The following is a 22,506-nucleotide window of genomic DNA, read 5'->3' as shown; positions in this document are numbered from 1 at the left end:
GAGATAAAGAAAATAAATAAAGGAAAAAAGGAAAAATGTGTCTACAAATACAGTGCAGCCTGGAGGAACATCAATAAAGCATTTGCTGGTTGTAGAAGCAAGGAACAAATCCACCTTAGCTTTGGTTTAAAGACTAAAGCAGCAATAAGATATGGCCAGAATCCAGTTGTTAAGTACCCCCAACTGCACGCGACGTACTAAGCTTAGCTCCAGACTATTTTGTACTCACTAGCGCTCACGCAGACTTAAGTTCGGAAGAAAACGTTGCAGCCGGGAGGTGCGTGCAAATCTTGGCTTATTCGGCTGCCACCTTCAGGTAAACAAACCCCGGCCTTAGCTGTTGTTCTTTTAGGCCTCCTTTGGTTTATAGGATAGCAATTTTATAGAAATAGAAAAATCATAGGAAGTGAGATGACATGCATGCATCTCAATACCTATAGAGAAAAGGATGTTATTTGATGCATAGGGTAAGAATTTTTTTCATTAAATGTAGGCTAATGTTTTTTTCCTTCAAAATGTGAAGGAACTAAAAGGCTTCAAGGGAATTTTTTTCTTTGCAAATCCTATCCTATAGAGTTTCTATAAAATCCTACAAACCAAAGGAGGCCTTAGAAAGAAAGAGGAAAACCGACTAGAGTTTTTTTTTTGAAGTAAGAAACAGAGTTCATAAGCATTTTTTATTTGTCAGTAAAGCCTTATTAACCTGATCTACCTATATACTTACTATATGCATTGTAGTGGCAAGTATAATGGTGTTATTTTAGCGGTACCACATAGAATGTTGTCAAGAGAAAAAAATTTAGCCAAGAAATGGCCTCTTAGAATGAAAATAAGAAAATTGTCCCCATTTTAAATCTACTACATCGTAGACTAGTACTATATTTCCATGTGCATACGAGCATTAGTGGCAACAGATGACACCAAAAGATATTGTATTGTATAACATTCTTTTGTCTTCTCTACGAGCAAATTTTAATTGGTACATACCCTAATGCTGATCTTGTTAATTTTCTTCTTGTGTGTACTCATGTTCAGGCAAATCATGTCTGGTTGCGACGAACATGAAATAGCAGACTTCTCTAGGGTCGTTGGAGGACAGACGTTGCAAGTGAATGCTCTCCTGATAGGGAATACCATCCTAATGGGGGTCATGGTCGGGATAGGCGCTTACGGCCATCACTACCGCCACCATCCATTGACTCGCTTCCTCTTCCTTGGTGCCACCATATTATTCTTACCCATCGTCTCCTACATTGTATCCATCACTAATAATCAGAATATTGTGACTGTTCTCTCCAGTAGAAATAGAATGGTGACAGGGTTGTGTCGAAGCAATCACAGATTTATGGTCTTATTATGTGCTACCGTTGTTCAGATTGTTGGTATCAATACCACCGCAATCGTTGCCGCTGATGTTAGAGAAGGTCGAAGCATTCCTCCCCCTACAGTACTACTTGTGCAAGCAATATGGACTACCTACCTTGGATTCAACATCATAAAAGGTCCAAATGCAATGTCCCTACAAAATGCCATCAAATATATAACATTGCTTGCCATTTTTTCACCATTTCCACTTATCTTTGCCAAAATAGTCTTGAAGTATTATGCCTGGTACCATGCCAAACAATCATTTGCATTTGGACGCAATCCTCGTCTTATTGTTGGATACATGGAGCAGCTACCAGATAGAAGTTATCATGCTGAGGTGGCCGGTGAGTATACACCTCCCCTACTTATTGTTTCAAGGGAGGACACTATGTTGGTAGAGAAGCAGCCCCATGGTTACCGGATGTGCAATACAGCTGATAGGACAAGGATAAACAACAACGCGGACTTAGTGACCATTGACAAAGTTTGGGAGTTGGATGTCATTCTTCTCAAGTCAAAAACTCAGTTCGAAGATCTATGTTTTTCATTTGCATTGTTCAAGATGTTACGGTGTCGTTTTGCAAAATATACCGTCACTGAAGCTGGATTCATGAAGGCTCAAAACTTCTTATGGCATGTGCTGCTCGAGGATAGTGGTGATACGCAGATACTGGGGGTGATTGCATCTGAGCTTTCTTTTCTTCACGATTATTATTATTCATCCCTTCCAATCTCATACTCCAAGAGCTGGATACCAATCTGGAGCATATCCATTTCCATCTTAAGCATTGGTTACTGCTTATTTATCACAATGATTTTGATGGCATATCTCGTGGCAAGTGGAGTGGCGAGTGGAGTTGAATGGCAGGTTCTTTGTCAAGTAAATTGCATGGGAAGTCCCTATGGAACTGGTGATACCAAACATTTTGGAAGTGTGTGGTTTGATGTATTGCCATTGCTTTCACTTGGTGCATTAGTCATGCTTTCTGAAGCGAGGGAAATTGCGTCCTACATCTGCTCTGACTGGACTAAAGTAGCCTTATTGTGCCACTATATTTCTTCGCGTGAATATCCTACATTGCCAAAATGGATTGGCTTATTGTTGCAGTGTAGATGCAAGCTAGTGGAGCCTTGGCAGGATAAAATGAGCCAATGCTCAATCCTAGTGCTCCGCCGAAGAAAAACTCCATTGGCTATCCTCAGGCGTCCCATTCCTCTGCCTGAGCAAAAGAAGAACGTTAAGGTACCCAGAGAAGTGAAGGCTGCCATTGTCAACACACTGAGAAGCATCAGGGGAGATCTGAGAAACGGCATGATGTCTCTGCAGCAGTTGGGCATTCAAGTTGGTGGCAACTTCCTCCAAGCATGCAATGCCAAAGGTACATCCGACGCCTTGCTTTCTTGGCACATCGCCACAAGCATCTTTGAGGTGAGGTACCCACACTCAACAACTTCTGGCCATGCAAGTGTCGCCACCCACTTGTCACGCTATTGCGCCTACCTGGTGTCATATTCTCCGGAGCTACTTCCTAATGACGATGCATGGAGCAATAGCATGTACAAGGCCACCAAGAAAGACGCCGAGCGCGTCCTCTCAGGCCGCATCGCCAAGCCAACACCGGAGCTGCAATATCGACACTTGGTGGAGCTGCTGACTGCGAGATCCAAGCATGAGGTGCTCAAGGACGGTGCAAAGCTCGGCGAGCAACTGGTGGAGTTCATGGAAGGGGAGGAGGCGAGGTGGAAGGCTCTGGCTGAATTTTGATGCAAGTTGTTGTTGTACATCGCTCCATCGGATAACCTCGATGGGCACGCGGAGGCGATCGCCCGGGGTGGCGAGCTGGTAACACTCCTGTGGGCACTGCTCACCCATTTGGGGGTTGTCAGTAGGCCTAAGGCCACCTCCACTACCAATACTACTACTACTACCACCGCCACGGGTGCTTCTGATGTCGTTTAAGCACTTACGGCAGTGTGTATTAAAGGTCCTCGAACTAGCTTGCATCAAAGGTCCTCGAACTAGTTTAGAGGTGTTACGTAGGTCCTCGAATTATGAAAAGGGTCATTCAGGTCCTCAAAGTGCAATATGCGTTCATCCAAGTCATCGAACTATTTTAGAGGTGTCATGTAGGTCCTTGAACTATTTTAGAGGTGTCACATACGTACACACTTATTGCACTTCAAGGATTTTTAAGGACCTGGACGACACTTTTCATAGTTCGAGGACCTATGTGACACCTTCAAAATAGTTCAAGGACCTAGGGTGCACTTCACTCTACTATTATTTCAAGTTTAGCTAGCAGCTGGCTGTTATGCTGCATTAATTAGTTCCTTCAATGTTGTCCTACGGTTTGCTGAATTTGTTGTAATGATGAACGTTTTGTTTAGACTGGGCGAACCACGAGCTTGCATTTACATTTCTGTATTATAAATTATTTTGCACAATCTCTTTCGCTTTTGCCTAGTTTTGCTTATTCATGGCGTTGAGTTCTAACTTGTAAACCAGCGTCAGGTCTAGCTTTTACTGATCTCCCGACTCCTGACTGACAAAGCCAAGAAGAACTGTTGGTTGTTCTTCTTGGGTGGCTCCGACTTCCGAGGAGCTTCTCCGCGCTGCAGGTCATCAAATCCAGGTTGGGCAGTGCTTAGCAGACAGGAGTTTGACGGAGAACAGACATAAAAACACGACGAACATGGCCCGAGTTGTAAATGTCAATGTTTTTTGCATGGGAAGGCACACGGAACTGCGCGACTCTTGGCTCCATGAGACTTTAAGGAAGCAGTTTTCCTTTATGGAAAGTGTCCTTTTGTTCGCGAGCTCAAATTCCACCTATGAGGGATTTTATTTTTATTTTTTTGAAGTTTAAAAAATTCAGAACTTTTTGGCAACAAACATTGAGGGATTGTCTACATAAATACATGCAGAATTTTGTGAAGACAAATTATTCTTAATGTTTTAAAAAAGTTCCAAAATGCTTTAACATCGTCTTTTTCTTGGCCCAGAGCGTTTATGAATAGGTTTTCTAAATGAAAATTTGTACATATGTAGACAATTTGTCCATGTTTGTTGAAAAACAGTTTTTCTTTTACTATTTATACATTGTACTGTTTACGAGGGAGAATTTGAACTTGAGCAGAAACTTCAAGCACCTTTGCAGTGTTTACAACTTAGTTTCCTTTGCACATTGTGAGTTTGTGACAATACACAATAGTAGACTTCACACATTTGATGGAACTGTGAGATAACATGGAGCAGCAAATCTTTGAGCATTTGTGCTTTTCAAATTAGCAGTTAATTTTTTTCATTACAGTAGATAATACTCCAGCCACACATGTTGGCTTTCGGACTCCAAGGCAGTACCGAATTTGGCTAACTCTAATTAGAAATTTCTTATTTTACGGCCACTGCGATAGATTGTTGCTGTAACGCTCAGGGGTCTGCGTAATCGGTCAGCCCAACTATTTTTTTTCTAGTTTTCTTCCGTGAACATCTTTTTGGTATATGATTTTTATTCTAATTAATGAACAATGCTTTAAATTCATGAATGAGTTATTTATTAAGTATATGATTTCTAAAAGGCTTGTATTTTTAAAATTTCATGAACATTTTTGTTTCATGTATTTTTTATTTTTAAACATAATGAACATTTCTTACTATTTGTAAATATTTTATAAATTCTGAACACTATTTAAAATCTATGAATGTTTTGAAAATAAATGGTGAACAACTTGTTAATTCATAAAATTAAAATTTCAATAATTTTTGTCCTATAATAAATGATTTATCTTTTTGAGCTAGTAGTTGCTAGTTTTCCCATCATCTTTTTTTTACTTAGGATTGAATATCACCAATTTTCTCCATGAGCCGCACCAAGCACACTGGTTGGGACAGCCCACTGCATGTTTTAGCGACCATCTCTGGCTGAATGCGTAGAATAACAGCCTCCCGTATTGTATGTGGTAGTTCACTCTTAGCACTTTGGGCCGTTTAGATTCTTTCATTTTTTTATGATAAAATATTAAGTGATATTATTTATATGTCCATTGATAACTCAATTAAGTGATGTTATTTTAATACAAAGTATAAAACATACACATGTTGTCAAGTTATTAATAGACAGACCAGAATTTGCAAGCTATATTTGACAATGAAAACACCGGTCAGGAATCAATGCTAATGGTTCAACTTAATACTCTAGTAGATTCTACAATTATGAATACATCATCATACTAAAATTTGCTATTAAGATTTGTTTGACCGTAGTTTTAGATATCTCTACCATGGCATTAAAAGATATAAAAATATACATAAACACTCACACACACACACACAACACATAATTCACATTATAGTTTATGCAGTAATAAAAAATAATGGATGGGGTTATCTTTATTAAAATTACTGCAATGCAACAATTGTGTAACACTATAACTAATAAACATGTTAACTACGTAAACTATACTCATTAAGATTGTAACATCGTAAAATAATTATACAAAATTACAAATGTTTAATATAAAATAAATTTATTATCATTTGTCGTTTTCCATGTCGAAGCACACCACTACACCTCATACAGTTGCACATTAATTAAGTGAATGTGGGCCGTCTGCTGCCTTAAAACAAAAAGTTGAACGGGCCAAGCTAAACAAAAGCCCACAATTTTAGGTATTAGTCAAAATTTTAGGCAAAGATCATATGTCAACTTTAGCGATGTCCTTTATTCGAAGGCCGCTGGAGAAAACCTTTCGCTATTCGTCATCTCATGTCTCTTGGTCTCTCGGTATATTAATTAGGCAAAGATAAAAACGGAGGCGTGAATCATATGGAAACTATCAGCCAGAGCATGTGCGGGGGTAATTCCTTTCCACGTGCGCGAGGTGTGGCTTAAGAAGCATTTGTTAGGCAGATAGTTTCGGGATAATTTTAATTTTGTTAGTCAACATGATATATTAATTGTAAAGCAACCATAGGTAAAAAAACACGACAATCATGGGCATGCCACGGCCCAGTTTAGCCCTAACTAAGCTCTGTCCCCTATCTGCTGCCATACCCCGCAAGAGGGCGGCATTGATAGAGTAGGGACACCACTTATCCAGACGCAGCAACTAGGGATGGTGCATGCACATGTACCAACTGCAAATGGTCACGAGGCAACAAACAACAATTACATTTTATTATTTTATTGATTTAGCCCGTGTCTAATTAATTTTTTGGTTAAAACAATTTATTTTAGTATCAAACTGAATGTTGTAGGACATTTCAGTACTTAATCTAATTGATTTGGTAATCGGGTATGCAGAACCAAATTTAAGAGTATACACAACTAAAAGAAGTAGAGATTAAATGAAAACAGTGAAATCGTTGGGAGGCCTAGGTCATTTGACTGGTCATAATTTGTCCGCACTAAATTTGGGAATGGTTGGCGAAATTTGAAAGAATCCGCTTGTTATGTTGTGATTCAAATTCAAGTATAAACTATAAAGGCTAACTTCCAACGAGAGGAGCAGAGTGGAGGCCCGTCATCAAGAGGCTTGGAACGTAGCGGAGCATAGAACCAGATTCAGGACACACCATCTTTCATAGGCCTCCCGACAATATGAAGAAACATCACTCGAACGAGGGCGAGGTTAGGAGATAATATTCCAGGTCGAACACGACACCATCGCCTCGCCATCGTCGAATAAACACAAACCTTAAATTTATTTTAACCCTAGCACCATCGGACCAAAAGCCCTGGGGTCCTCGCCCTTCCATCGTCGGGGCAACAAACAGAGGGAGAAGGGGCCCTCAGACTCATAGTAGGGTAGGGCAGATCCATCGACGCCGCCTGTCGCCTAGGTCGGGGAGCAGGAGTGGAAAAATCTAGTAGCTGGATTTATACAAACAGTAGTTGCTATGAGTGCTTCCGTCATCCTGACTGCTATCATCAAAGTGATCGTGGCCATTCGAGATGAACTCGAATCCTGGTCATCTACTAAAGCCCCCGGACTCACTGCACTGCTGCCAGAGGCGTAGTAAAGTGATCGTGTGCGAGTTTTCTGCATCCTTTTTTTACCTAATCGATGAAATGATACATAGTTCTCTTACAGAAAAAAAGATAGCGGGCGAGCTTGGCAGTAGGTGGTCTTGGTAGTACGTCGCTACAGCTTAGGACTGTAGCGACAGTGCAGCATCATGGGTGGTTGAGCTCGTGCCCCCTCCCCCTCGTGGCTCCTCTTCCTCGACAGCTCCGAGATGTGGCAGATCATGTATGGCAGATCGGAGTAGGACGAACCGCCTTCCTCCATTACCGCTCGCGCCTCCGCGGCGATCTCCCTCGCCCTGGACCTCCGTTCCGCCGCCCCCTCCATCAGCTCGGTGATGGCCCTCCCCACGTCGCTGCGCGTCACCTGCACCCCCTCGGCCTCCTCGGGGAGGTACATGGCGGGGACCTTGGCGCCGGACCTGACGCCGACGCCGAGCTCGTCCACCAGCAGCTTCTCGTTGCAGAACTGGTCGGTGAAGCACGGCCATGTTAGCGTCTGCAGGCCGTGGGTGACGTCCTCCAGCGCCGCGTTCCAGTCGCAGTGCGTCAGGAAACCGCCCACCGCCGGGTGCGACAGGATGGCCACATGCGGCGCCCACCCTCGCACCAGGAGGCCCCTCTCTTCGTCGTTGAGCAGCGCCCTCACGGCGGCCTCGTCATTGGCCCCCTTGATGGCCCGCTTCCAAAATAAGTCACTTGACAATGACTTGGTTAAATCTCAATTGACTGAGACCTAGCCATACCCATTATTGAGAACGGCAATGCTACACGTACAAACGATTTACAGGCTTTTACAGGATGGTTAACCTTGATTGGTCAATAGATGAGCGGGGCGTCCATTCCTCTGAAAATCAGGGGGGGGAGGTTTGTGATTGGTTGTTAGATGGAAGGAGCGTGTAAAAGTGTGTAAGTCTTTGTATGTCTAGCATTTTTGTATTGAGAAACAGTATAACGGAATGAGCTAGGAGCCTCCACGGCGCTTTGCCATCGCTAACCATCCGATCAGGTCGATCACTTTCTAATTGGATGTCCTGATGTTTCTCTTGGGCCGCTGCTCCGTGGAGCTATCTAGGCCAGCTGTCATTGTTTGGGCCAAGAGTACTTGTTGGGCTGGCAGGTGCGTGCGTTTAAAATGTGATCCTAGCCCAAAAGGTAGGTGCGCGGTTCATCCCAGCGGTCATTGCTCGTGCTTTACTATATTTTGTTTTGTTTTGATACAAGTCTCTGAACTTCTTTTTTTCAGCCTAAAAAAAGTCTCTGAACTTTTTGTTTTGTTTTGATACAAGTACTTATTTGTCCCGCCCGTTGAGCTAAATTGTGAGATTCTTGATCTCTACTTTTATATCTACCCGCTGGACTAAATTGTGGGAGTCTTGATCACTATATTTTGCGGTTAATTACCATAAAAAATATTTGGGGGTTAATGTGTGATGCAGATGCGGACATTCCTAGCCTTTTGGGGTTAAATCAGGCATGCTAAGAAGTATCCGTATATATATTAGCCGCAAATCAACTGTGGATGATTCGTTGGTCTTGTCCGTATGCTTCTTTGATGGTGGCGTTAACCTATTCAATTTCTTCGTTTTTGTGTCTCTCAGTTGGTGAGGTTAGGATTCCTATCTCATGTATATATAAATTAAGAAACAATATAACGGGACAGAAAGTCTCTCATTATGTGAATATAATGAAGTTATCCTTTATGTAACTTTATTTTCTTGACGTTTTTTAAATATTTACACAATATTTTAAATTTTTAAAAAATATACGGGCGCAGCAACGCGCGCCATCATGATCTAGTAATACTTGGAACACATTGAGAGTCCGTGCAACATAGTTACTAAGCAAGATTTTCTTCATAAAGAATTGAAGATTTAAAACGTCCAAAAACATGAATGCCCAAAAGGTGCAAACTTGCGACCAAAATTATCCATTAAATTTTTTGTTGTACCTAACAATGAAATGAGTGCAAATTTGGGGTACAAAAGTTCCCATCAATATAATGTACATATCTTCGACTAATTGTATAGTTCTAAAACCAATGTGAATGAACTACAAACTACTCTGTTTTGGGGGTCCCAATCTACGTAGATAAGTAAAAAGGCTCATTAAGAAACAAATTACAAATTTCCAACTAATATGATAAAGACAATTCAGCTCGTTGAGCAAAGTGAACAAAAGGAAAATGTTGCCACTTGTCGTCGCATGTCGCCCCCATACGAATTTGTTACTTGATTTTACAAGTGCCATCTACCCAGCTCAATTAAACCCTAAACTACCGGATCCCTTTTTGCAATGTTGTGTAGCGATCAGACCTCAAACAGTCTAATCTCTGTGCTTTAGTGTCATCCCTGGATCAGTAATGCTGACACGCACAGTACTTAAAGGATTTATAACAGAGTAGCAATCACACACTTAGTACATCGAATGTCTCAGAAGAGAACTTATTACAATAAATATGGCTTAAGGCCATCTAATAACGATAACAATAGAAGGCTTGGAAGATAAGTGAGTCCATCAACTTCAACGGCATCACTAAGTATAGAACCACGGCCTAAAGGCTCCTTACTCGTCGTCTGAAAAGTCCGCAACATGAACGTTGCAGCCCGAAAATGGGTCAGCACATGGAATATGCTGGCAATGTAACACATAGAGGGTAATGAAAGAATAAATCTATACTACATGCATATATGGCTGGTGGAAAGCTCTATGGTTATATTTTTTCCATAAAGCCAATTTTTTCCTACTGCAAAGGAATAAATTTTATTTAACTATCATGGTGGTTGTTAAACATTGAGAAGATAGGCATCCTCTCAATACCAATTAAGTATCATCATTAAAACCCAACAGTATTAATTAAAGTAACATGATGAGATTCACATGATAATCCAAGTACTAGATACTCAAGACGTCCATAACCGGGGACACGGCTAACCATGATTAGTTTACACACTCTGCAGAGGTCTGCGCACTTTTCCCTACAAGACTCGATCTCCTCCGTTGGGATTCTCGCACTGCATGATGTTTGAGAAACGGATGTCCGAGACATAGTCTTTCAGAAGTGCTAGCACCTTACGATCGGGTAGACAGTACCAACCTACATCCCCTACATCTGCTAGTCTACCACTGTAAGAGTTTGCACGACTTAGTCAACTATGCTAGAGCCTATAGTAGCTTGTGGCTGCACATGGAAGTTTCTAGTATGAATAATCTCATGATCCCTTTGAGTCTGAGTGACGGTCCATAAAGAAAAACAGGCAATCACTGGAACATTCAGGTGCCTCAATCCACCCAGATGTGTGTTTAAGTTGCCACCTTAAATAATCCATTAATTTATCAATCTCACATCTGTCATGGATAAACTCACCCAATCCACGTCTACTAGCATAGCATGGCATAATAAACAAATGTAGAAGTAACTCCCAAGTGTTTGATAATAAAACAGGTAATAGGTATTACCTCATCTATTTCCCAAGACCCACAATTTAATTAGATCCTAATCATGCAATTGTTTGAGGATTGATCTAATGCGTAAAACTCAGTATGGAAGGGATATGATCAAAGTGTTACTTGCCTTGCTGATGATCCACAAAACCTAGAGATTCAAAATAGCAAGCCGCGCACTCCGGGTACTCTATCACAAACAAACAAGCATACAATAAGTACTCATCTAATGCACGGGTAAAACTCAAATAAGAAATCTAACCAGAAAGTTCAACTTAAGAACTCTGGTTTGCAAAAAGAATCAAATCGAACGAAACAACGAAAGTCAAACAGTGAAAGAAACAAACTTTGTTTACTAATCTGGATCTAAGTCAAATTTTATAGATGCAAAAACTTGTTTGAGTTGGTTAAACGGAAAGAGGGTTTAGAGACGAAACTCCAGGCACTTGAATCTTCTGATTCCGATAAACGAGCGAAAAGATAAACTAAAACAAAAATTGGATCAGAAATAGCGATCAGAAATAATCATGGAAAATCCGAGAAAAAGAAAAATTGACGAACAGATTAACGAACGAACTTTCGTTATCTGAAACTAAACGGTGAACGCGTTCGTTAAAATGAACAAACGAGCGAACGCTTGCTAAATAAAAGAACCGATAAAACCGATCAAAAAATAATAAACCTAGGGTGTCTAAAAAAACGGATCGGTTTTTCTTAGAAAACTGGGGTGGCGGGCGGCTACCTCGGCTCGGGCTCCGGCGAGGTCCGGCGGGGTCCGGCGGGGCTCCGATGGCGGTGGGCGGCTTGGGGTGGCGGCTCCTGGCGGCGGGGCGACAGTGGCTTGCGGCGGCGGCGGCTCCGGCTGTGGGGCTCCAGGGGGGCCCCAGGTCGGTTTATAAAGGGGGTGGTGGCGGTGGCTTGCGGGAGGGGCTGAGGCGGCATGGCCCTCCCGGACTCTGCGGCGGCGACGATCGGGACTCCGGTCCCGATCCGGATGCGGGAGGCGGCGGCGGCTCGGCCGGCTCGGCTGGGCCTTCGGCCCAGTCGGGCACACGGGAGTTTTTTTTAAATAATCCCGCCGAACTAAGAAAAATCCTTGAAAAATAAATAAAATCTAAAAATGCCAAAACAAAATTTCACCATCTAAATAAAATATTTAGAACAGGATGAACATTTTCTTGGCCCTAAACTGCAGTTTTGAAAACGTGCAATTTTTCCTAAATTCAAATAAAATATTGAGAAAATCCGAAATAAAATCTTACTTGATTTTTTTAAAATCTTCAATATTTCTTTATTTTGGGAAAGTCATTTTATTCCCTCTCTCATATTTTTATTATAGAAATAATTGAAGATAAAATAAATAAAATCAATGATCCTGTTTTTCCAAAATTTGAGAACTCAAATATGAAAATAACGAAATCCCCAACTCTCTCCGTGGGTCCTTGAGTTGCGTAGAATTTTTGGATCAGGCCAAAAGCAAATAAAATATGATATGCAGTGATGACTGATAACCCACAAGTATAGGGGATCGCAACAGCTTTCGAGGGTAGAGTATTGAACTCAAATTTATTGATTCGACACAAGGGGAGCCAAAGAATATTCTTAAGTATTAGCAGCTGAGTTGTCAATTCAACCACACCTGGAAACTTAGTATCTGCAGCAAAGTGTTTAGTAGCACAGTAATATGATAGTGGTGGTAGCAGCAACAAAAGTAAAGACAGCAAAAGTAATGTTTTTGGTATTTTGTAGTGATTGTAACAGTAGCAGCGGGAAAGTAAATAAGCGTAAACCAGTATATGGAAAACTCGTAGGCACCGGATCAGTGATGGATAATTATACCGGATGCGGTTTATCATGTATCAGTTATAACATAGGGTGACACAGAACTAGCTCCAATTCATCAATATAATGTAGGCATGTATTCCGTATATAGTCATACGTGCTTATGGAAAAGAACTTGCATGACATCTTTTGTCCTACCCTCCCGTGGCAGTGGGGTCCTATTGGAAACTAAGGGATATTAAGGCCTCCTTTTAATAGAGAATCGGAACAAAGCATTAGCACATAGTGAATACATGAACTCCTCAAACTATGGTCATCACCGGGAGTGGTCCCGATTATTGTCACTTCGGGGTTGCCGGATCATAATACATAGTAGGTGACTATAGACTTGCAAGATAGGATCAAGAACTCACATATATTCATGAAAATATAATAGGTTCAGATCTGAAATCATGGCACTCGGGCCCTAGTGATAAGCATTAAACATAGCAAAGTCATAGCAACATCAATCTCAGAACATAGTGGATACTAGGGATCAAACCCTAACAAAACTAACCTGATTACATGATAAATCTCATCCAACCCATCACCGTCCAGCAAGCCTACGATGGAATTACTCACGCATGGCGGTGAGCATCATGAAATTGGTGATAGAGGATGGTTGATGATGACGACGGCGACGAATCCCCCTCTCCGGAGCCCCGAACGGACTCCAGATCAGCCCTCCCAAGAGGTTTTAGGGCTTGGCGGCGGCTTCGTATCGTAAAATGCGATGATTTCTTCTCTCTGTTTTTTTCTCTCTGAAAGCAAATATATAGAGTTGGAGTTGGCGTCGGAGGGCATCCAGGGGCCCACGAGGTAGGGAGGCGCGCCCTAGAGGGGGGGCGCCCCCACCCTCATGGACAGGGTGTGGGCCCCCTGGTCTTCATCTTTGGTGAGGATTTTTTATTATTTTTTCTAAGATGTTCCGTGGAGTTTCAGGTCATTCCGAGAATATTGTTTTCTGCACATAAAACAACACCATGGCAATTCTGCTGAAAACAACGTCAGTCCGGTTAGTTCCATTCAAATCATACAAGTTAGAGTCCAAAAAAGGGCAAAAGTGTTTGGAAAAGTAGATACGACGGAGACGTATCAACTCCCCCAAGCTTAAACCCTTGCTTGTCCTCAAGCAATTCAGTTGACAAACTGAAAGAAAGAAAAACTTTTACAAACTCTGTTTGCTCTTGTTGTTGTAACTATGTCAAGCCAGCATTCAAGTTTTCAGCATAGATCATAACTAACCACATTTGCAATAATTCTCAGGTCTAATAATTACTCATATCAATAGCATAATCAACTAGCAAGTCATAATAATAAATCTCGGATGACAACACTTTCTCAAAACAATCATAATATGATATAACAAGATGGTATCTCACTAGCCCTTTCTGAGACCGCAAAACATAAATGCAGAGCACCTTTAAAAATCAAGGACTGACTAGACATTGTAATTCATGGTAAAAGAGATCCAATCATAGTCACACCCAATATAAATTAATAGTGATGAATGCAAATGACAGTTGTGCTCTCCAGCTAGTGCTTTTTAATAAGAGGGTGATGACTCAACATAAAAGTAAATGGATAGGCCCTTCATGGAGGGAAGCAGGGATTTGTAGAGGTGCCAAAGCTCGGTTTTGCAATAGAGATAAATTGTATTTTGAGCGGTATACTTTCATTGTCAACGTAGCAACTAAGAGATGGCGATATCTTCCATGCTAAACACATTATAGGCGGTTCCCAAACAGAATGGTAAAGTTTATACTCCCCCTCCACCAACAAGCATCAATCCATGACTTGCTCAAAATAACGAGTGTCTCCAACATACATCAGGTCCCAGGGGGAGTTTTGTTTGCAATTAATTTTGATTTAGTTTGCATAAAGCATGGGACTGGGCATCCCGGTGACCAGTCATTTTCTCGTGAGTGAGGAGCGGAGTCCACTCCTCTTGAGAATAACCCGCCTAACACGGAAGATAAGGACAGCCTTGGTTGATACATGAGCTATTCGAGCATACAAAACAGAATGTTTATTTGAAGGTTTAGAGTTTGGCACATACAAATTTACTTGGAACGGCAGGTAGATACCGCATATAGGAAGGTATGGTGGACTCATCTGGAATAACTTTGGGGTTTAAGGGATTGGATGCACAAGAAGTATTCCCGCTTAGTACAAGTGAAGGCTAGCAAAAGACTGGGAAGCGACCACTAGAGAGCAACAACAGCCATGTACATACATTAAAATTAATAAACATTGGATGCAAGCATGAGTAGGATATAATCCACCATGAACATAAATATCGTGAAGGCTATATTGATTTTGTTTCAACTACATGCGTGAACATGTGCCAAGTCAAGTCACTTAAATCATTCAAAGGAGGATACCACCCCATCATACCACATCATAATCATCGCAATAGCATGTTGGCACACAAGGTAAATCATTATAACTCATAGCTAATCAAGCATGGCACAAGCAACTATGATCTCTAATTGTCATTGCAAACATGTTTATTCATAATAAGCTGAATCAAGAACGAGGGACTCATCATATTTACAAAAACAAAAGAGGTCGAGTTCATACCAGCTTTTCTCATCTCAGTCGGCCCATCATATATCATCATAATTACCTTTCACTTGCACGACCGAACGGTGTGAATAATGATAAGGGTGCACGTGCATTGGACTAAGCTGGAATCTGCGAGCATTCAATAAACAGGAGAAGACAAGGCAATATGGGCTCTTGGTTAAATCAACAATAATGCATATAAGAGCCACTTCAACAATTTAATTATGGTCTTCTTCTACTGACCCCCAAAGAAAAGAAAAGAAATAAAACTATTTACACGGGAAAGCTCCCAACAAGCAAAAGAAGAACGGGAAATATTTTTGGGTTTTCTTTTTAATTATTACTACTACAGCAGAAAAATAAACTACTACTATTTTTTTTGTTTTTCTTAAGGTTTAACAAACACACAAGAAGAAAGCAGGAAAAAGAAAATAAACTAGCATGGATATTACAGTGAAAGAGTATGAGCACCGACATCTAGTAATGAGTGTGTGTGAGCATAAATATAATCTCGGTGAGAAATACGAACTCCCCCAAGTTTAGGCTTTTGGCCTAAGTTGGCTAATGCCAGGGATAGCCTGGAGGATACCCATAGGTGTAGCTGGGGTCGTATTGCGACGAAGAATAGTTGGGATCATACTGATGTGCAGCGGTTATCGCCTGCTGAGCTGCAGCCCGGAGTCGAGCTGCCTCCGCTCTCCTTTCGTACTCTTCTGCCTCCTCTCTGGTAATAACATATCTTCTTTTTGTCTGTGAATCAAAGAAGGCAGGAGCAGGGAGAGTAATACGAAAAACACGTTGTTTATCAAAAATTAAACGATATAAGAGAGGTGATTCAGGCCTCTCGGCAAACTGGTGCGAAGCCATAGAGTTATAATCTAAATATGCAGGAGGCAACTCCGTATCACCCTCACGAATGTCTATCTCAAGAAAATGAGCTAAGCGGGTTGCATAAATTCCTCCAAAGAAATCTCCATTATGTCTATTATGATGCAACCTACGAGCTACAATGGCTCCCATATGATAAGATTGGTCTCCTAACACAGCACTCCTAAGAATGCTAAGATCAGGGACACACATGTGACATGCTTCATCCTTAGCATTTATGCATCTACCGATGAAGAGAGCAAAATAATGTATAGCAGGAAAGTGAATGCTCCCTATGGTAGCCTGCGTTATATCTCTAGATTCCCCCACAGTTATACTAGCAAGAAAGTTTCTAAATTCAGATTTAGGGGGGTCCCTAACACTACCCCATGATGGAAGTTTGCAAGCAGAAGTGAAATCCTCTAAGTCCATGGTATAATATTTGTCATAGAGATCAAACATGACTGAAGGAGAATTACGCGAAGATGAATACTCAAACCTCCTCACAAATGAACTTGTGAGATCATGATACTGGGGGCATTTGTTAGCCGCAAAATCCTCAAGACCGGCATTGTGCAAATATGCTTTGAATTCTTCTTTAATTCCCGCACGGTCCATAAAATTTTCCGACGGCCATTCGCAAGGCCGTACTGGAGCGTCTCTTGGTGGATCCTCGTCAGCATCGCACATAGCAATCCTGGGTCCTTGCTTCTTAGAAGAACCACCTTGGAACATCTTCCTAAGCATATTGTTTTTCTCTGAAAAATTCTGAAATTTTTAGTAACTTCAAACAAAAGTGAACCAACTTCAATAAAACTGATAGCAACTACTTCTACAAGTGCCTAGAGCCTAAATCAAGCATTAGAACTACTTGGAACCATATAAATTTGACATGCAAGCTCAAGAACATGGTCACCTATGCAGCACAAATTTGCAAAGAATAAAGCACTAGAACAAAAACTAATTGGACCAATGGAGGAGTCACATACCAAGGAACAATCTCCCCAAGCAGTTTTGCGAGAGGTGCTTTGAGCAAGGAGATAAAAAATCACAACAAAAGTGGCTGGAACTCGTGCTTGAGTTGGTTTTTCGGGTTTGTGCGAGACAAAGGAAGAAGATGGGTGCTGGGATAAATGGAGGAGGGCCACCGTGGGCCCACGAGGCAGGGGGGCGCGCCCTAAGGGGGGGGGCGCCCACCACCCTCGTGGCCAGGTAGTAGCTCCTCCCGCGGTAATTTTTGCACAATAAATCCTCAAATATTCCCGAAAAAATCATATTAAATTGGCACGACATTCTGAGGACTTTTATTTTCGGGATATTTTTATATTATACAGATAAGTCAGGAAACAGACAGAAAAATACTATTTTTACTTTATTTCTACTAATTAACAGAAAGTATGGAGAGGGTACAGAAGTTTGTGCTTCTAGTTTCATCCATCTCATGCTCATAAAAAAGAATCCACTAACAAGGTTGATCAAGTCTTGTTAACAAACTCATTCCGATAATCATGAAACCAGAGACATTTCGAATAACACTAAGTTACCTCAACGGGGATATGCACATCCCCTATAATAAGTATATCATATTTCTTTTTGACAGTAGGAAGAGGAAATTCAAAACCTCCAATTATAATCAATGGAATTTTTCCAATGGAGTTGATACTATGAACTTGAGGTTGTTTCCTCAGAAAGTGTACCGTATGCTCATTACCATTAACATGAGAAGTGACATTGCCTTTATTGCAATCAATAACAGCCCCTGCAGTATTAAGAAAAGGTCTTCCAAGAATAATAGACATACAATCATCCTCGGGAATATCAAGTATAACAAAGTCTGTTAAAATAGTAACGTTTGCAACCACAACAGGCACATCCTCACAAATACCGACAGGTATAGCAGTTGATTTATCAGCCATTTGCAAAGATATTTCGGTAGGTGTTAGCTTATTCAAGTCAAGTCTACGATATAAAGAGAGAGGCATAACACTAACACCGGCTCCAAGATCACATAAAGCAGTTTTAATATAATTTCTTTTAATGGAGCAAGGTATAGTAGGTACTCCGGGATCTCCAAGTTTCTTTGGTATTCCACCCTTAAAAGTATAATTAGCAAGCATGGTGGAAATCTCAGCTTCCGGTATCTTTCTTTTATTAGTAATGATATCCTTCATATATTTAGCATAAGGATTTGTTTTGAGCACATCAGTTAATCGCATACGCAAAAAGATAGGCCTAACCATTTCAGCAAAACGCTCAAAATCCTCATCATCCTTTTTCTTGGATGGTTTTGGAGGAAAAGGCATGGGTTTCTGAACCCAAGGTTCCCTTTCTTTACCATGTTTCCTAGCAACAAAGTCTCTTTTATCATAACATTGATTCTTTGATTGTGGGTTATCAAGATCAACAGCAGGTTCAATTTCTACATCATTGTCATTACTAGGTTGAGCATCATCATGAACATCATCATTAATATTTTCACTAGGTTCATGTTCATTACCAAATTGTGTTTCAGCATCAGACATAGATATATCATTTGGATTATCAGGTGGTTCAGCAATAGGTTCACTAGAAGTTTGCATAGTTCTATCATTTTTCTTTTTCTTCCTTTTAGAAGAACTAGGAACATCAATATTATTTCTTTGAGAATCTTGCTCGATTCTCTTAGGGTGGACTTCAAGATACAAAGGTTCCTGAGTCATTCTACCAGTTCTAGTAGCCACTCTAACAGCATAATCATTTTTCTTACTATTCATTTCATCAAGCACTTCTTTTTGAGCTTTAAGTACTTATTCTACTTGAGTGGTAACCATAGAAGCATGTTTGCTAAGTTTAAGTTCACCTTTAATATTAGCCATATAATCACCCAAGCGTCTAATCATATAAGCATTTTCTTTTAATTGTCTACCAAAATAAGCATTGAAGTCGTCTTGCTTAAACATAAAGTTATCAAACTCATCCAAGAACTGACTAGCAATTTTAGTAGGAGGGACTTCAGCTTTATCAAATCTATAAAGAGAATTTACCTTTACTACCTTGTCGGGATATCGGGATCAGGAGGTTCTTCAATAAATAAAGAATTGAGATCATATGTTTCTTCAACAGGCGGTATATTAAGACCATGTATTCTTCAATAGGAGGTAAATTCTTAACATCTTCAGCTTTAATACCTTTTTCTTTCATAGATTTCTTTGCCTCTTGCATATCTTCAGGACTGAGGAATAGAAAACCTCTCTTCTTCGGAGTTGGTTTAGGAATAGACTCAGTAATTGGAGCAGGAGCTGGCTCAGGAGGTGCCCAATTATTTTCATTTGTCAACATATTATTCAATAGAATTTCAGCTTCATCTGGTGTTCTTTCCCTGAAAAGAGAACCGACACAACTATCCAGGTAATCTCTGGAAGCATCGGTTAGTCCATTATAAAAGATATCACGTATTTCGGGTTTCTTAAGAGGATGATCGGGCAAAGCATTAAGTAACTTGAGAAGCCTCCCCCAAGCTTGTGGGAGACTCTCTTCTTTAATTTGCACAAAGTTGTATATTTCCCTCAAAGCATCTTATTTCTTATGAGCAGAGAAATATTTAGCAGAGAAGTAATAAATCATATTCTGGGGACTACGCACACAACCAGGATCAAGAGAATTAAACCATATCTTAGCATCACCCTTTAATGAGAACGGAAATATTTTGAGTATATAGAAGTAACGCGATCTCTCATCATTAGTGAACAGGGCAGCTATATCATTTAACTTAGTAAGATGTGCCACAACAGTTTCAGATTCATAGCCATAAAACGGATCAGATTCCACCAAAGTAATTATATCAGGATTAACGGAGAATTCATAATCCTTATCAGGAACACAAATAGGGGAAGTAGCAAAAGCAGGGTCGGGTTTCATTTTATTCTAAGTGATTCTTTGTTCCATTTAACTAATAACCTCTTAAGGTCATATCTATCCCTGCAAGCTAAAATAGCGGTAGAAGATTCCATATCAAAAAGATAACCCTCAGGGATAACAGGCATATTTTCATCATCACTATCATCATCATATTTAGATTCAATAATTTCTTTCTCTCTAGCCCTAGCAATTTGTTCATCAAGAAATTCACCAAGGGGCACAATAGTATCAGGCATAGAAGCAGTTTCATCATAAGTATCATGCATAGCAGAAGTGGCATCATCAATAACATGCGACATATCGGAACGAATAGCAGAAGCAGATTTAGGTGTGGCTAGCTTACTCATAACAGAAGGTGAATCAAGTGCAGAGCTAGATGGCAGTTCCTTACCTCCCCTCATAGTTGAGGGATAAATTGTTGTCTTAGCGTCTTTCAAGTTCTTCATAGTGTCCAGCAGATATAAATCCCAAGTGACTCAAAGAATAGAGCTATGCTCCCCGGCAACGGCGCCAGAAATTAGTCTTGATAACTGATGACCCACAAGTATAGGGGATCTATCGTAGTCCTTTTGATAAGTAAGAGTGTCGAACCCAACGAGGAGCAGAAGGAAATGATAAGCAGTTTTCAGCAAGGTGTTCTCTGCAAGTACTGAAATAAGTGGTAACAGATAGTTTTGTGATAGGATAAATTGTAACGAGAAACAAGTAACAAAAGTAAATAAAGTGCATCAAGGTGGCCCAATACTTTTTGTAGCAAAGGACAAGCCGGAACAAACTCTTATAATAGGAAAAGCGCTCCCGAGGACACATGAGAATATCGTCAAGCTAGTTTTCATCATGTTCATATGATTCGCGTTCGATACTTTGATAATTTGATATGTGGGTGGACCGGTGCTTGGGTGTTGTTCTTACTTGAACAAACATCCCACTTATGATTAACCTCTATTGCAAGCATTCGCAACTACAACAAAAGTATTAAGGTAAACCTAACCATAGCATGAAACATATGGATCCAAATTAGCCCCTTACGAAGCAACGCATAAACTAGGGTTTAAGCTTCTGTCACTCTAGCAACCCATCATCTACTTATTACTTCCCAATGCCTTCCTCTAGGCCCAAATAATGGTGAAGTGTTATGTAGTCGACGTTCACATAACACCACTAGAGGCTAGACAACATACATCTTATCAAAATATCAAACGAATACCAAATTCACATGACTACTAATAGCAAGACTTCTCCCTTGTCCTCAGGAACAAACGTAATTACTCACAAAGCATATTCATGTTCATAATCAGAGGGGTAATAATATGCATATAGGATCTAAACATATGATCTTCCATCAAATAAACCAACTAGCATCAACTGTAAGGAGTAATCAACACTACTAGCACCAATCCCGGACTTTGAGACAAGAATTGGATACAAGAGATGAACTAGGGTTTGGAGATGAGATGGCGCTGGTGAAGATGTTGATGGAGATTGCCCTCTCCTGATGAGAGGAGCGTTGGTGATGACGATGGTGATGATTTCCCCCTCCCGGAGGGAAGTATCCCCGACAGAACAGCTCTGCCGGAGCTCTAGATTGGATCCGCCAAGGTTCCTCCTCGTGGCGGCGGACTCTCGTCCTGAAAAGTTCCTTCCTATTTTTTTCTCATCGAAAGACTTCATATAGGATAAGATGGACGTCGGAGAGCCACCAGGGGGCCCACGAGGTAGGGGGCGCGCCCTAGGGGGGGTGCCTCCACCCTCGTGAGCAGGGTGTGGGCCCCCTGGCCTTCATCTTTGGTGATGATTTTTATTTATTTATTTTAAGATGTTCCATGGAGTTTCAGGACTTTTGGAGTTGCACAGAATAGGTCTCTAATATTTGCTCCTTTTCCAGCCCAGAATTCCAGCTGCCGGCATTCTCCCTCCTTATGTAAACCTTGTAAAATAAGAGAGAATAGCTGATACGTCTCCAATGTATCTATAATTTTTGATTGCTCCATGCTATATTATCTACTGTTTTGGGCATTATTGGGCTTTATTATCCACTTTTATATTACTTTCGGGACTAACCTGTTAACCGAAGGCCCAGCCCAGATTTGCTGTTTTATGCCTATTTCAGTGTTTTGAAGAAAAGGAATATCAGACGGAGTCGAAACGGAATGAAATGAACTAGAGAAGTTATTTTTGGAACAAAAGCCACCCGATGGACTTGGACCCCACGTCAAGGAAGGAAGGAGGAGCTCATGAGGGTAGGGGCGCGCCCCCCTGCCTCGTGGGGCCCTCGTGGCTCCCCTGACGTGCTTCTTCTACCTATATAACTCCATATACCCTAAAACTTCCAGAACAGAGATTAGATCGGGAGTTCCGCCGCCAGAAGCCTCCATAGCCACCAAAAACCAATCTAGACCCGTTTCGGCACCCTGCCAGAGGGGGAAATCCCTCTCCGGTGGCCATCTTCATCATCCCGGTGCTCTCCATAACGAGAAGGGAGTAGTTCTCCCTCGGGGCTGAGGGTATGTACCAG

At 41.0% G+C, this 22,506-nt stretch overlaps 1 protein-coding gene across 1 annotated transcript; it reads left to right on the top strand.

The window, feature by feature from the left end:
* Positions 1 to 210: 210 nt before the first annotated feature.
* On the top strand, positions 211 to 3,548 carry LOC123154522 (uncharacterized). The gene is made up of 2 exons (XM_044573228.1): positions 211 to 316; positions 1,036 to 3,548. Exon 2 carries the CDS (start codon positions 1,043 to 1,045, stop codon positions 3,131 to 3,133), a length of 2,091 nt encoding a protein of 696 aa, XP_044429163.1. The 5' UTR covers positions 211 to 316; positions 1,036 to 1,042; the 3' UTR covers positions 3,134 to 3,548.
* The last annotated feature ends 18,958 nt before the right edge of the window (positions 3,549 to 22,506 follow it).

This window comes from Triticum aestivum, chromosome 7A (genome assembly GCF_018294505.1).
Source record: "Triticum aestivum cultivar Chinese Spring chromosome 7A, IWGSC CS RefSeq v2.1, whole genome shotgun sequence".
In the NCBI taxonomy this organism is placed as follows: Eukaryota; Viridiplantae; Streptophyta; class Magnoliopsida; order Poales; family Poaceae; genus Triticum; species Triticum aestivum.
The sequence above is the reverse complement of the archived record's forward strand: the minus strand, read 5'-3'. Positions and strand labels throughout refer to the sequence as shown.